Below are 15,950 nucleotides of genomic sequence, written 5' to 3'. Positions count from 1 at the left end.
CTTGGACTCCAAAATCACTGGAGATGATGACTGCAGCCATGAAATCAAAAGACTTGGAAGAAAAGTTATTTTCTTGCTTGCTCCTTGGAAGAAAAGTTATTACCTAGGCAGCATATTAAAAAGCAGAGACATTACTTTGCTAACAAAGGTCTGTCTAATCAAAGCTATGGTTCTTCCAGTAGTTGTGTATGGATATGAGAGTTGGACCATAAAGAAAGCTGAGTGCCAAAGAATTGACGCTTTTGAACTGTGGTGTTGGAGAAGACTCTTGAGAGTTCATTGGAACTCTAAATTCTAAAGGAAATCAGTCCTGAATATTTATTCGAAGGACTGATGCTGAAGCTCCAATACTTTGGTCACCTGATGCGAAGAACTGACTCCTGAGAAAAGACCCTGATGCTGGGAAAGAGTGAAGGCAGGAGGAGAAGGGGACAACAGAGGATGAGATGGTTGGATAGCATCACTGACTTGATGGACATGAGTCTGATCAATCGCTGGGAGCTGGTGATAGACAGGGAAGCCTCTCTTGCTGCAGTTCATTGGGTTGCAAAGGGGCAGATTCACTGAGCGACTGAACTGAACTAAAACTGAATTTCTATATCACACTAAACATTAAAATACACTGCAGATGAGCTCAAGATCTATATATGAGAAGAAAAACTTTATAACTTTTAGAACAAAATTATTATTTTGGGTTTGGGAAAGAATTCTTAAACAAGATAGGAAAAGCACAAACTGGAAAGGAAAAGATCGATGAATCTGATTACATGAAAATGAAATATATATGTATGTCAAAGACATCATAAAGTTCAAAGACATGCCATAAATTGAGAGAAGATATTTGCAATGTATAAACCTGGGAAGGGATTAGTATCTAGAAGATACAAAGAATTTTTACAAATCAGTTTTGAAAAGTAATCAAATAATGGCCAAAGACTTTAACAGGCAATTACACATCAAAAAAAGGGAAAGGTGAATGTCCCATAAAGCAATACTCAACTTCACCAGTAACCGAGGAAACTCATCAAAACTGTGTGGTTTCATGTCCATCATCAAAATGGCATAAATTTTTAAAAATCTGGTAACTCCATGGGTAGAGGAGGATGTGTGGAAATAAGAACTGAATAAGGCAGCAAAGAAACGGAAACTCAAACACTACTGAAGAAAGGGTAAAACGGAGGAGTCACTTTGAAGAGCAACTTGGCAGTGTTTTTGTAACCTGAAGATGTGTGTACCCTATGACTCAGCAATTCTACTTTGAGATACATATTCTAGAGCAGTGCTTCTCAAACCAGCTGTGGGAAAGAATTTTTTGTATTTTAATATTAATAAAATGTAATAGGGCACTGACCCATACCACATGTTAAGCAGCACTTCTCTAAAAAACTCTTGCATGTGTGCAGAGAGATATGGATAATGGTATTGCTGCAGAACAATCTGTAATAAGGAAAAACAAAATCTAGCTCTTCATTAGTAATCCATCAAATGAGGATCACTCACAGAATGAAATGTATACACGGCAATTAAAAAAGAATCTAGATCTATATGTATCAATATGAATAAATCTCAGTGTTAGTAAAAAAAAAAAAGGAAGTTGTAAATAAAAGGTGGAGTTTGATACCACTTCTGTAGTAAAACAATTCTGTGAATTGTTACATACATAAAGTAATATGGACAGAAAAGATTTATGTCAACTTCAGAACAGAAGGTACTCTGAGAAGACAGGTCAAGAAATAAGACCAGGGAGTGGTACAAAGGGAGGCTTCATATAACATTTTCCTAAAAGAAAATGCAATCTGAAAGAAACATGGCAAAATGTCAAGCCTTCATTATATTGTTCTCTGTATATTCCCATATATCCGAACTATTTTAATTTAAAATAAACTTTCAGCAAACCAAGGAATAAACAAGTGAGAACCTAAGGCAGCAGGTGACTAACAGTCTGCTGGGGTTTTAGGGAAGCCCCTGTGACTTAAAATTAGCTATAAGCAACCCTGGTGTACTTTCAGAGATGGCAATATCGATCCATGCAGATAAAACTAGGTTGCATGTCAACAGTAAAGATGCATACTATAATCCTGAGCTTTGGCAAAAAAAAACCCTTATTCTGAATCTGTGTACACAAAACCCCTATTCCACCAGAGGCTATAACTGTTCCCAAACCCTATCCACTGTCCCTGTCCTCGAAAGACAACAGAGGGGGTCAACAACACAGTGGAGAGCCAAAGCACTTCATCAAGTACTGGCCTCATCTACGTTTAAAGGCTTTAGGACATCTGAACATACACAGGAATTTCCAGGATTCTCCATCATGTATGATGCAATCTTATTTGAGTCCCATCAATATCCAACATGAGGCTGACAAAGAACAGGACAAACTCACAGCACATGTACTTAGAGACTTCCATTTCAGAAAGAAATCCAAGTACCTATAACAGCCTTTTTCCTCTCTGTCTCAGCTTCTTTCTCCACAACCTTTTGTTTCTGTGCAGCTATAAGAAGTTTTGTCTTCTCAGCCTCCCTGTGGGGAAAAAAAATTATAAAAAATTAGAAATGATCTATAGTCATAGATAGTAATTCTGACACTACAGTGGTTCAGAGCATCATTTTCAATAAGAATTTTCTGACTCACTAAGGTAGGCAAGAGAGGTGTTATCTTATTTTACTGATAATAAACCTGAGGTTGAAAGGTTAAATGATTTGTCCAAAGTCACCCGGAAATAGGAATCAAATTTAATATATTTCAGTCTGACATGTTCAGTTGCTCAGTCATGTCCAACTCTTTCTGACCTCATGGACTGTAGCCTGCCAGACTCCTCTATCCATGAAATTATCCTGGCAAGATTACTAGAATGGGTTGCCATTTCCTACTCTAGGGGATCTTCCCAACTCAGGGATTGAATCTATGCTTCCTGCGTCTCCTGCAATGGCAGGCAGACTCTCTACCACTGAACCACCTGGGAAACCTGTAGGCTGACCTTTTCCACTAACTGTATCAAGAAAAGCCCTGTGATCTGGAAGTGTCTGGAGTATATAAATGCTTCCTTTGCTATTAGGCCTCCAGCTAAACTGGACCAACCAGCAAAAGGCACTAACCTCTGGGAAGATGCAGCCCCTCAGGTGCATGGTTTGGCAAGCAGAAGGGGGCTGGATTTCAGGCCCTCTTCCAGCAGACACTCTCGTGTAGCGGCCCTACTTGTTGTACTGAAGATAGAACTAGATGGCAGTTCTTAATTAGGTGGTGAACTGGGGCTCAATATATGAAAGAACATTCTAAGAATTTGAGCTTCCTAATAATGGAAATAGGTGGTCCATCACTAAGCACGGACAAATGGCTACTAGGGGACTACATGGAAGGAAGGGTATTAAAAAAAAGATACCTATTAGGTGGGAGGTTAGACAGCATTATTCCAAGGTAGCCTTTAATTGTGGAATTCCAACAGTCTTTAAACTTAGGAAAGATCCAGAATCCAGACATTCCAATAGATTCCCCAAACATCACCCTTGCCAACCTCTCTCCTTTCCTCCTGTTAATACTGATAAAAGATATAAAATAATATTCTAGATACTATGAGTTATTTGAGGGCAGAGAACACATAGTATTCATCTTTCCATCACCAGAAGCTATTATATTTAAAGTCTAAGACATCCTGAGCCTTCAAGAAATTTTTTTCTTCTATAAATGGATCAGACTCATGATCTACTCAGTCTAGCACTCTGTGCTTTATAGTTTTAAAGGAGTTCTTTTTCTACAATAAAAAAGGGAAAACAAAATTGTGCATAATGGAAGGTACAGACTTGGGAACAATAAGGACTCAGAAGTATATCACTCTATAAAGTACTATTATTACTTTTTGGATGCCCTGTATTTAACCATCTTTCGTATTCTTGACTTTTGCAAAGTTAGTTTTCTAGCATGTCATATTTTGCCTCTTAACCTATCTCCCAAGTTTCCTAAAGACTTTTAGGAAGACAGAATAATAATACTTTAGTTTCCTAAAGACTTCAGTTTCTTCTTTTCAGTACCTGTCATGATACCCATTGTCAGAATCTGGCTTTCTGGGCTGCGGATGTAAGCCCTTACATGGTTATATTTACTTGGGAAATCCAGATTCCGAAGGCTGACTTTTCTGTATCAAGGACTGTATCTCTCAGAAGTGTCTGATTTTACTAGTGAAACATCCTGTATACCACCCTACACTTGACTACACACACACAAAAACATTTTGACTACAACAGGTAGTCCTTTAAAAGGAATCTTCTAAAGCACTCAGAAACTAATTTCATGTCAAGCAAGTAATTTCTTCATTCCCAGTCAGCCCTGGACACATAAAAGAGAAGACTACCAGGAGTCAAGGCAGGCAAAGCTTCCCCAAAGGCAAATTATAAAGATCAGATCTAATTTTAGATACACAATCACATACAATGGAAAAGCAAACTTGATACCAATGTGTTTATTCTTACCATTTATAACACAGTAACAAAATATAGGCACTCTCTTCAACCTTAACAGCTAGGACTCTTTCTCTCCTCTATTAATATTTAATTCAAGGTATTATTCACATCCAAATTATAGCTCCTTAGGCTTCCAACAACAGTTCTACAGCAAACTGCATCTTTAGCCACTGAAGTTGCTCCTGAAATGTCCATATATAAAGAGAAAACTAATAAGAGTCTAGAGGGAATTAAGACACCAGAATAGATAGTATTATTAGAATTAAAGTACAGAAGATAGACATATACTCCTCCCCAGTGTAATTATCTCAAACATAACTTTTTTCTCTAGACTGGCAAGATAAATATGTAGACAACCCAAAATAAAAATATTGAGATCCCATGCATATTACTCACATTAACTCAAAATTTCTTCTTATGGCTTCTGGGATTTTAGGTTTTGTAACACGCACAGCCTAAAAAATAAAAGTGAAAAAGCCAAAGTATATCTGAAAAATAAAATCTTATACAAAAGAGTGCCTCAAATGAAACTAATATTAAATAGCTATGACATAGCTGCCTACAAACACATGTAGGGATCCAGTAGAAAACCTATTTTTCCTGTCACCACACCAAAGTCAAAGATAAGCTGCTTCTTGTTTCCTTAAAAAAATGCTTGGCTAATGGATTTCAACTTGCCTCTTCAGAAACCTATATGCAGGTCAGAAAGCAACAAACTGGACATGGAACAACAGACTGGTTCCAAATAGGAAAAGGAGTACATCGAGGCTGTATGTTGTCACCCTGCTTATTTAACTTATATGCAGAGTACATCATGAGAAACACTGGGCTGGAAGAAGCACAAGCTGGAATCAAGATTGCCAGGAGAAATATCAATAACCTCAGATATGCAGATGACACCACCCTTATGGCAGAAAGTGAAGAGGAACTAAAAAGCCTCTTGATGAAAGTGAAAGAGGAGAGTGAAAAAGTTGGCTTAAAGCTCAACATTCAGAAAACGAAGATTATGGCATCCGATCCCATCACTTCATGGGAAATAGATGGGGAAACAGTGGAAACAGTGTCAGACTTTGTTTTTTTGGGCTCCAAGATCATTGCAGATGGTGACTGCAGCCATGAAACTGAAAGACGCTTACTCCTTGGAAGAAAAGTTATGACCAACCTAGATAGCATATTCAAAAGCAGAGACATTACTTTGCCAACAAAGGTCCATCTAGTCAAGGCTATGGTTTTTCCTGTGGTCATGTATGGATGTGGGAGTTGGACTGTGAAGAAAGCTGAGCGCCGAAGAATTGATGCTTTTGGACTGTGGTGTTGGAGAAGACTCTTGAGAGTCCCTTGGACTGCAAGGAGATCCAACCAGTCCATCCTAAAGGAGATCAGCCCTGGGTGTTCTTTGGAAGGAATGATGCTAAAGCTGAAGCTCCAATACTTTGGCCACCTCATGCGAAGAGTTGACTCATTGGAAAAGACTCTGATGCTGGGAGGGATTGGGGGCAGGAAGAGAAGGGGACAACAGAGGATGAGATGGCTGGATGGCATCACCGACTCGATGGATGTGAGTTTGAGTGACCTCTGGGAGTTGGTGATGGACAGGGAGGCCTAGCGTGCTGCGATTCATGGGGTCACAAAGAGTCAGACACGACTGAGCAACTGAACTGAACTGAGTGGATTTCCTCTATCCATTGAAGAAATAAATTTTTAGGGAAAAGATTCTTCCTTAAAAGACCTTTCACAAAGCTCTTAAATGGAATACTTTTGTTTCCTTTCAAACCTGAAAGTCAAAGAAACAGAAGAAAGGCAAAATTTCAAGATGTAAATTGTAACGTAAGAAATAGTCAAAAACAAAAACAAACCCTGGTGGGTATATGCAACTTAATATAGTGGAAAGTAAATGAATTTATCACTTCCTTAAACTGCAATCACTCAGTACTGATTACAAATAAATAGCCCAACACTGAGGAAAAACAAACACCAATTAATAATTAACAAACACCAATTAGCAGGTCACATTCCTTCTTCCTAGAATCTTCCTTAGAACAAAGTCTACGTGTCTCTGCAAACATTGTTTATTACAGAGTTTCCCTAATCATAGTGTACCTTGGCATAATTATCTATGAAACAGGATAATTCTGGGGTACAAGAGCCAGGTACAAAAGCCCCTCTGTGTTCCTTATTTCTTTTTTGTACAAAAAGGCTTTAGTCTCCTGGGCCTTTCCTGAGTTTCAAAGAACAAACTCAAGCAGTCAAGAAACAATAATTTATAAAACAGGGTCAAGGAATATATATAACAACCTGATGCATATCTCTGACTCATTCTGCAGGAACTAAGGCCCTCACCCAGGTGGAGGATGGTGACTACATGCTAAGCATGAGCACACAGACCCCAGATTCGTTGGCACAAGAAGACTGATGATTAATATTTCTGGAATATTAACCAGAAGAAAGTCATGCCTCCTAGAACCCTCACCTCAAATGTTGCCTTTAAAAACTTCCCTTAAAGCTATTGAGGAGTTTGGGTCCTCTGAGCATCAGCTGCCCACTCTCCTGGCTGGATCCTGCAACTAAACTTTTATTTTGCTGCAAACAACAATTGCCAGAGTTTGGCTTTCTGTGCTGTTGACATACAAGCGCTTACACGGTTATATCTATGTGGGAAATCCAGGTTCCGAAGGCTGATTTTTCTGTATTAAGGACCTGACCTCTCAGAAGTATTTGATTTTACTAGCTAAACGTCCTGTACCACCCTCCACCTGACTGCATGTGCGCACACACACATACACACATACCACCTTGCTGATCTGAAGTAACTTTTCCCTCTGAAAATTGGTTGAACTTTTAAGCAACAAGGCTTTTAGGCATGAAGTCTTCATTTAGGGCTTTTGAAAGAAAGCTTTTAAAACTTCTAAGCAACACAGCCTCCCCTCCATAAAAAAGCTAGATCTGTGCATAACTGAGGATGATCATAACTAAATATAAGAATTAGAGTGAAATGGAATAAGAAGCTGGGGACCATGGTAAAAAAAACCTCAGTTTTCATGCTGAAGGTTGAAACATGCGAGGTTATGAAGAAGAACTCAAGGACATATCCAGAAGACAAAGAAAAATTCAGAACCAGAATTGGTTAGAGATGCCCGATTTCCCTATGTGAGTACCAGAAAGAGAGGTGACCTCCAGTATGATTCAGAGCGAAGCAATGGCCACGTGTTTTCCTAGTCTTAAAAAGTAGCATGAAATAGAACTGTCTTTTGAAGACTTCTATCTTACTGTGTGAGGCTGAAGAATACACTACACAGATGTCAATCTTGAGAAATCTCATAATTTTCAAATATGTGAGATATAAGCACCTATTGATATAGAGACCATGAATAATTTGCTTCATAAAGAGATTTAAGAAATAAAATGTACCCTAAAACAATGGTCAAATACACACACACAGTAAGTGAAGAAAGGGAAAAAGGCTGATGAAATGAGTGTGTCTGTTGAAACTGAACCCTGGGTCATAAGCACATACTTTAAACCAAAAGCCAGCATATAATATAATCATTGCCTTAAATAGCATAGGAAAAAAAAAAAAATCAAGAATTTTTTCACCCCTTCAATTTGCCACAGTAGTTGCTGAAGAAGAAAAACTGCAGGGCTTCCCTAGTGGCTCAGTGGTGAAGAATCTGCCTGACAATGCAGGAGACATGTGAAATCTTCAACCAAGTCCGTGAGCCACAACTACTGAGCCTGTGCTCTAGAGCCTGGAGCCCCAGCTACTGAGCCCTCACGCTGCAACGCTGAAGCCTGCATGCTCTAGATCCCTTAATCCACAAGAGCAGAGGCCATGGCAATGAGAAGCCTGTGCACTACAACTAGAGAGAAGCCTCTGCTTGCCACAGCTAGACAAAGGCGCTCACAGCAATGAAGACCTAGCAAAGTCAAAAAAAATAGAATTTTTTAAAAAGAAAAAATGGGGTACAAATATAGAGAAGGGAAAAATTAAAACACTGAATGTTACAGAGAAGGTTCACTCAACAAGTATTAATTGGGTGCCTAATCGAACCAAGTACTGTTTGTTTCAACCACTGTGGATACAGCAATAAACAAGGCAAGACTGTGCTCGTGGACTTTAAAACTTTAAAAGGTCAAAAAGACAGTAAATAACAACAAAAAGCATATAAATAAACAAAATTTCAGATAGTTATTAGTGTTATGTAGAAAATTAAAATACTTGATTAGGAGGAAAGTCAACATTTTTATTTTGGCATAATTACATAGCTAAAAAAATTCTAGAGAAATTCATAAAGTTTTCATCAAGTAAAATAAATAGCTCCAGAGATCTACTGTACAGCATTGTACCTACAGTCAAAAAATGTACACTAAAAATTCTTTTTGTACACTTAAAATTTTAAGAGGGTAGATCTCAAGTTAAGTATTTTTACCACACACACACACACACACACACAGAAATCTAAGGAAATTAACCGAAAAAATTACTAAAGATAGTTTATTCAGCAAATCTGTGGATATACAATAAAGTCATCAAGAATTGTTTGCATTCCTCAATGTTTAGACTACATATTTAATAGCATTCAGTTCAGTTCAGCAGCTCAGTTGTGTCCGACTCTTTGAGACCCCATGAATCGAGCACGCCAGGCCTCCCTGTCCATCACCAACTCCCGGAGTTTACCCAAACTCATGTCCATCGAGTCGGTGATGCCATCCAGCCATCTCATCCTCTGTTGTCCCCTTCTCCTCCTGCCCCCAATCCCTCCCAGCATCAGAGTCTTTTCCAATGAGTCAACTCTTCGCATGAGGTGGCCAAAGTACTGGAGTAAAGATAGTACTTGGTTTAAGGAGGCGGCAGAGATGTTGTAGGTGGATTCGGTAGAATCAGCAGGATCCAGGGACTGGATGTTAAGGGCAAGAGGGTTGTCAAAGATGCCTCCCATACATTTAGACTGGCCTGAGGCTAAGAGGGAACCATTTACTAACTAGAAGAAAAAAACAGGAGAGAAGCAGATTGGATGGGAAAAGATGAAAGGCTCAGTAACTAATGAAAGAACAGGAAATAGAAAAGGCAATGGAACAGAACAAAGTTCAAAAAACGACTTTACCATATAACAAAATTTAGCATACGATACAAACAAGGAAGACAGAAGGGCATAAATTATTCAATAATTACTGTTGTTAATAACTGGGCGAGGGACTGGAGTCCAACCTCACAACTAAAAATGAATTCCAGGTGAATTAAAATTTTAAACCTAAAAATACAACTATAAAAGTAGAGAAAAAATTTAATTTCTGATTTTATTTAGATTTTTATATTTTAAAATTGGTGAAAAGCTCTTAAAAGCATGCTGCTGCTGCTAAGTTGCTTCAGTCGTGTCTGACTCTGCACAACCCCACAGACGGCAGCCCACCAGGCTCTGCCATCCCTGGGATTCTCCAGGCAAGAACACTGGAGTGGGTTGCCATTTCCTTCTCCAATGCATGAAAGTGAAAAGTGAAAGTGAGTATTTAAGAGTTGCCACAATTAACATATCAAAAATAGTTTAAGTCAATGAGAAAAACAGATAAAAACCAAAAAGTGAGCAAACACACATCTGAGTATATTCAATAACTAACACAAAATACCATACACATTTTCTCCAACAGGATTTAGAGACACGTATCTGTTAATTATTTGGGTACAATCACACAATCGAATGTATAGAAAACAACAGCTGATGAACACTGCTGATGAAAGAACGCAAGATGCTAAAATTTTTCCGAAATGCAGTTTGGCAATATGTACCAAAAAGTCCCCATACAGGGCATACACTTTGACTCATCAATCCTACAATTAAGAATTTATCCTGGACTTTCCTGGTGGCACAGTGGGAAAGAATCCGCCTGTCAATGCAGGCAACACTGGTTGGATCCCTGGTCTGGGAAGATTCCCCATGCTGCAGAGCAATTAGGCCTGGGGGCCACAGCTATTGAGCAGGCAAGCCCTAGAGCCTGTGCTCCACAACAAGAGAAGCCACTGCAATGAGAAGCCCACACACCGCAACCAAGAGCAGTCCCAGCTCACTGCAACTTGAGAAAGTCCTTGCAAAGAAATGAAGACCCAGCACAGCTTAGTCATCACAACATGTACATAACAGTAAAAACTGAAAGCCACAGGGATTAAATTAAAAGGTTAAAAGTGATGATGTAGCGAATCTTACTTCTGACTTGAAAAGACGCTTACATATTGTTGGTGAAAAAAATGGTTAGGATGTGATTCCATTTTAGTCCAACACTGGGGCAAAGAATATGAATAGGCAATGGACAGAGAAGTACAAATGGACAAAAATTGAATAAAAAGATGTCAACCTCATTAACAACTAACGAAATGCAAATCAAAGAGTGATATTCAATAACTTCACATGTATCCATGCATCAAAAATCAGCATGTCTGACTGCTTCACATGTTGACGAGGTTGTGGAGAAACAAGTATTCACAAATACTGGTAAGAATGCAGATTTATATAGCCACTTTGAAAGATAAATTGTACATACAAGGAGATGTGTCAGGAATATTCACTACACTATTGTTTATTAAAGGCAAATTGGAAACAATAGGGAAATAGTTATGTAATATAAGGCAAAGAACTATAAGGGGTTGTAAAGAAGAATGAGCTAGATCTCCTAGTAACAACTTGAGCAGAGTGTAGGAATCTGTGACATTCACATTATCTTTAAAATTGAAAAGCTACTCCAGAACAACCTAAAGGGTTTTACAAAGTTAGCTCTGGACATTTCAAGAGACCCTGTAACTTGGGCAGCTTCCCCTCAGGCAGCCAGCAGAGAGAATGACATAGCAAGGGGGAGAACAAGGGAAATAATACCCTCGGACTTGTTTATGAGATTGCGCCTGACCACTCAGAGTGAATGCACACTTCTTAGAAGCAGTATGATCTAGAAACTGAGGAAGCATATTACAGAAGTCATATTCACCACTTCTCTGATAATCCAGATCCAGAGTCACTGCTTTCCAATGTTATTGAGCATTTCTACAGTAGCAAAGCCATCTTACAATGACACCCACAATAAAACCTACCCCACACACTTACATCAAACAAGTTTCACAGAATGATACTTAAAACTTACTACAAGCCTGGGTTTCTTTTCCTTCAATTCCATTTTAAATAAGGCTAGTCATAACCCACTAAAAGTGATTTTAGAACCTAATAATGGATTCAACCCACTCTGAAAAAATACTGACCCCAAAAAGCAGTTTTTCTCACTATTCTATCTCCCAATGCCACTTCCACCATCACACCACCACTAAATTCATCTGTTACCTTGCTTTTACTCAGGTCAGTCCATCCACTTGAAATACCTTCCTTATTCCTTTCCCTCATATAAATCCTATTAATTCTTCTAAATCTATCAAAATTCCAAGCCAGTTATTTCCAGGCAGACTTTCTTGAAATGTTCTTTTAACTCTTAGAGCAACAGTCATCCAGTCAATTCATCTGTCAATGAATACTTTGGGATATGTACTTTGTCTGGAATTATTGTTTGAAATTTATACTTGAAATTCTTTTTCATAATCTTACTGACGGCAAGCATCAGTCTTACACTGACTTAATACCATTACTGTATCTTAATAATGCCTCACACATAGCAGTATACAGATTTTATTTCCTGTAAGAACCTCAGCTTATCTGTTCCAAGAGTTCAGAAAAAAATGCTACCCATAACTTGAAGTTAAACTGAGAAAGATAGACTATAAATTACCAAAGCACTTCAGTTAAATAACTGTTGAATAAACAGCCCTATTCAAGGACAATTAAATTCAAAGCTCTCAAAATTCCCAAAGAATTTCCCTAGGAGAAGGGCTTACCTGTATGGTGAGGCCTGGGGCCATGACGTTTAAATCCTTCTGCAGAGCTTGCTTGAGGTTTTCGTCTATTTGATCTGTTTTTGAAGCCAAGAACAAGAGCTCTCATGACACTCAAAAAAAACAGTCTTAACACTGTGCTAGCACTAAAACAAAACTAATTATTATTAGATCTAAAGTTTCCATGGTATTATTCTTTCATAGAGCTTGAACCATGTCACACACATATGAAAACAAATAAATATATATACAAATGAGAAAAAGTGTGAGGAATTACTGGACAAAGAAATTGAGGAAAGACGACAAGCAGCCATTGATGTTTATCTAATAAATGGAGGATCTAGGTTTCTTCTGTCTTAATTCAGTATTGTGACTTAATATGTGTCTTGGTTCTCTAAAAAAAAAAAAGAAATTTCTATCTTTAGTCAATCTTTATCCAAATTCTCAAATAACTAAATTTCATTTCTATGGAACTCAGCTGATTATTTTAGATTTAGAGAGAGGGAGGGAGGGGGAAAGCCTCACGAGAAAGTTCTTAAAGCATATAAGAATAAAGATGTCACTTCATTTGACTTTATAATTCACAAATTTTTCTATCCACCTCATCAGTACTTTCCCCATTACTAAATAACCAGTAGTGTGACAAGAAAAGGCAAAATTTTCTCAAACATCATTCCAATAGTTCGTAATCATCAACGAGGAATCAACTGATAGATTTCTACACTGATAAACCATTTCTATATCTGCCTCTAAGAAATTCACTAATAATTCCAGGAGAGAGAAGTAGGCAGCCAATAGCAGCAACCCAACCCCTGGCCAGAACTTTCACTATCACAAATGAAAAGTAACTTGTACATAAGAGAATTAGCATAGCAAGCCTGAAAACTACTATCCTAGAAAGGCCTATTTGCAATTTGGTCTCTGACTGTCACCTGGGGTTGTGGATGTGGAGAGCATTTCATTTCCACAATCCCCAAAACTGGGAAGAATGACTTCACTGTGCCTAAGTTGTTTATTCAAACATTGTATTTTATGCTGAGCATCTACTTTCCTTCTGGAAATCTGGGATATTGGTATTGATACATGCTAGGCAGAGGGTACCTACATGAACAACTTCCAGAAAAAATTCTGGGCAGAAAGTCTCTAATGAGCTTTTCCAGCAGACAACATCTCACATGTGTTGCCACATTTCAAGGCTGGAGTAATCAAGTGTATCCTCCATGACTCCACTGGAGAAGACTCTTGCAAGCTTGTGCCTGATTTTCTTCAGACTTCACCATGTGCCTTTTCCTTTTGCAATTTTGCTCTGTATCTTTTTGCTGTAGTACATCTCAGCTGTGAGTATAATTATATGGAGTCCTGCTAGTCCTCATCAAATGTGGAGGTGAGTCTTGGGAAACTGCAAGACCCAGGTTCTAAATTCCCCCAATTATCTATTAAAATAGCAACAAAGCTGGGCTTCCCTGGTAGCTCAGCTGGTAAAGAATCCACCTGCAACACAGGAGACCCTGTTTCGATTTCTGGGTCAGGAAGATCCTCTGGAGAAGGGACAGGCTACCCACAGTATTCTTAGGCTTCCCTGGTGGTTCAGATGGTAAAGAATCTGCTTGCACTGCAGGAAGCACAAGTTTGATCCCTGGGTTGGGAAGATCCCCTGGAGGAGGGCATGGCAACCCTCTCCAGTATTCTTGCCTGGAGAATTCCACGGACAGAGAAGCCTGCCGGGCTACAGTCCATGGGGTCCCATAGAGTCAGACGCAACTGAAGAGACTGAGAGCGCACAAGCAAAGCTAATTTTTAGTAAATTATCATGGCATAAATAGAATATTGTAAGAAATAAATCTTTTTCCAATCTGTACCAAGTTATACACTATACATTTCAGAAAATGGTTATCATTTTTAAAGTATCTTAAGTAACAATTTGCTTAATTTAAGCAATTTTAAGCAAAGAAATTTTCAACTTAAGATAAAGAATGTTTTAAACACAACTGCTCTATTATAAATTCAGAAGAAATGCACAAATAACACATTACTAATATTATTATAGCCTTCATAAATAAGTTGATCAAGATTTCTAATTGGTTATTCATATATTTGACCCACAGAGATGTTATGGGGAGGGAGGTGGGAGGGGGGTTCATGTTTGGGAACACATGTAAGAATTAAAGATTTTAAAATTTAAAATAAATAAATAAATAAAACAAATAAGACTCACCAAACAATTCAATGTAAACTTCTTGAAGTGTATGGGCACTGCAAAACTGGTTCAGTTCATGGTGGATTTTATTGAAGATTAAGGTCTTGTCATAATCTGCAGTGTAGTTCTTCACGATATCAAACACTGGAAGAAAGGTACAATTCATGTTTACCTGTGTATCCTCTAATTCAGCCAAGGTAAAAGTTAGTTATAAAATATACACAAGAAGTGCCAATGAAACCGCGAAAACATGAACACAACTCTAAGCCTTGATGTGTTCCTTAATGTGCTTAACATTCCACATATTATTGCATTTGCAATTCTAGTAAGCAAACTTTGAGTTCCATACTAAGGAGAGTGTATATTATCTTGAAGGTAATAAGGAACTGTCAAAGTTTTTGAATAAGGGCATGACACTATCAGACTGTACTTTGGCAGCTGAGTGAAAAATGAACTGTAAGGCACAAAAATCAGAGGCAGGGCAAGTATAAAGAAGCAATGACTGAAAAGCAAAAGTTTAGATAAATAGAACCTGAACTAACTGAAGAACAGTGGAAATGAAAGAGGGAAGTAGCTCCAAAAGGCCATTTTCAAAAAGGCAGTTTTCAAAGGTTGAGGGAAAAAAAAAGATGCTAGGCTAGAAGGGAAGGATGCTAACATTTCTGGGCCAGGCTTTATGTCCGGCAATTTATATACTTCCTTAACACACAATTCTCACAAAAAATCTCTTAATTTTGCATAATATGAAACTGAGAAACAGAAACTTCAGAAATGTGCCTAAGGGTATCATACTATACCTATGCCAGAACCTATGCCCTACTTATTAAAACATGCTGCTTTCTCCCTTCAAATCCAAGACGTGCTCTACTGGCCTTCCTATGGAGAAAACTAGAACTAGACTGCAGATCACAAACCGGTCATCAAATAACACTCAGTGGCTAATTAATTCTCTTGGTCATTTACAAATGAGTCAGTGATGCAACAGTTTCCTCTTTATCTCTCACCAGAAAACAAGCAATATCTCCCCTTCTTCTGTTTTTTCCAATCATAGTCCATTCCACTGATCTGTGACCAGGACAAGTGAGAAACTGAAGTCAAGTGAACGTGTTAAGTTGCTTAGTCACGTCTGACTTTTTGCGACCCCATGGACTATAGCCCTCCAGACTCCTCTGTTCATGGAATTTTCCAAGCAAGAATACTGGAGTGGGGTGCCATTCCCTTCTACAGGGGATATTCCCGACCCAGGAATTGAACCTGAGTCTCCTGCATTGCAGGCAGATTCTTTACCATCTGAGCCTCCAGGAACACCCTTGTGACCAGGGAAACTAGATTATAAAAGACAGGAAAATACTTAGTTGCTGAAAAATATAATCCAAATCCACTTGATAGTAACACAGCTTGCTCTCTGTTCTGAAATTCTTTTGCAATTTGTGCCTGTAC

General features: G+C 38.4%; 1 protein-coding gene across 1 annotated transcript in view; it reads right to left on the bottom strand.

Annotated features, from left to right (window-relative positions):
• The window catches only part of ERLIN1 (ER lipid raft associated 1), a 38,304-nt gene that overhangs the window by 11,158 nt on the left and 11,196 nt on the right, over positions 1–15,950 (bottom strand). Inside the window, exons 6-9 of the mRNA XM_018041349.1 lie at positions 14,529–14,654; positions 12,317–12,390; positions 4,852–4,910; positions 2,430–2,521 (exon numbers count right to left, since the gene is read on the bottom strand). Of these exons, the coding sequence (XP_017896838.1) occupies positions 2,430–2,521; positions 4,852–4,910; positions 12,317–12,390; positions 14,529–14,654 (351 nt within the window). The remainder of the gene's footprint in view (positions 1–2,429; positions 2,522–4,851; positions 4,911–12,316; positions 12,391–14,528; positions 14,655–15,950) is intronic.

The sequence above is a fragment of the Capra hircus genome, chromosome 26, assembly GCF_001704415.2.
Source record: "Capra hircus breed San Clemente chromosome 26, ASM170441v1, whole genome shotgun sequence".
Lineage (NCBI taxonomy): Eukaryota > Metazoa > Chordata > Mammalia > Artiodactyla > Bovidae > Capra > Capra hircus.
This window is presented reverse-complemented; position numbering and strand designations above follow the sequence as displayed.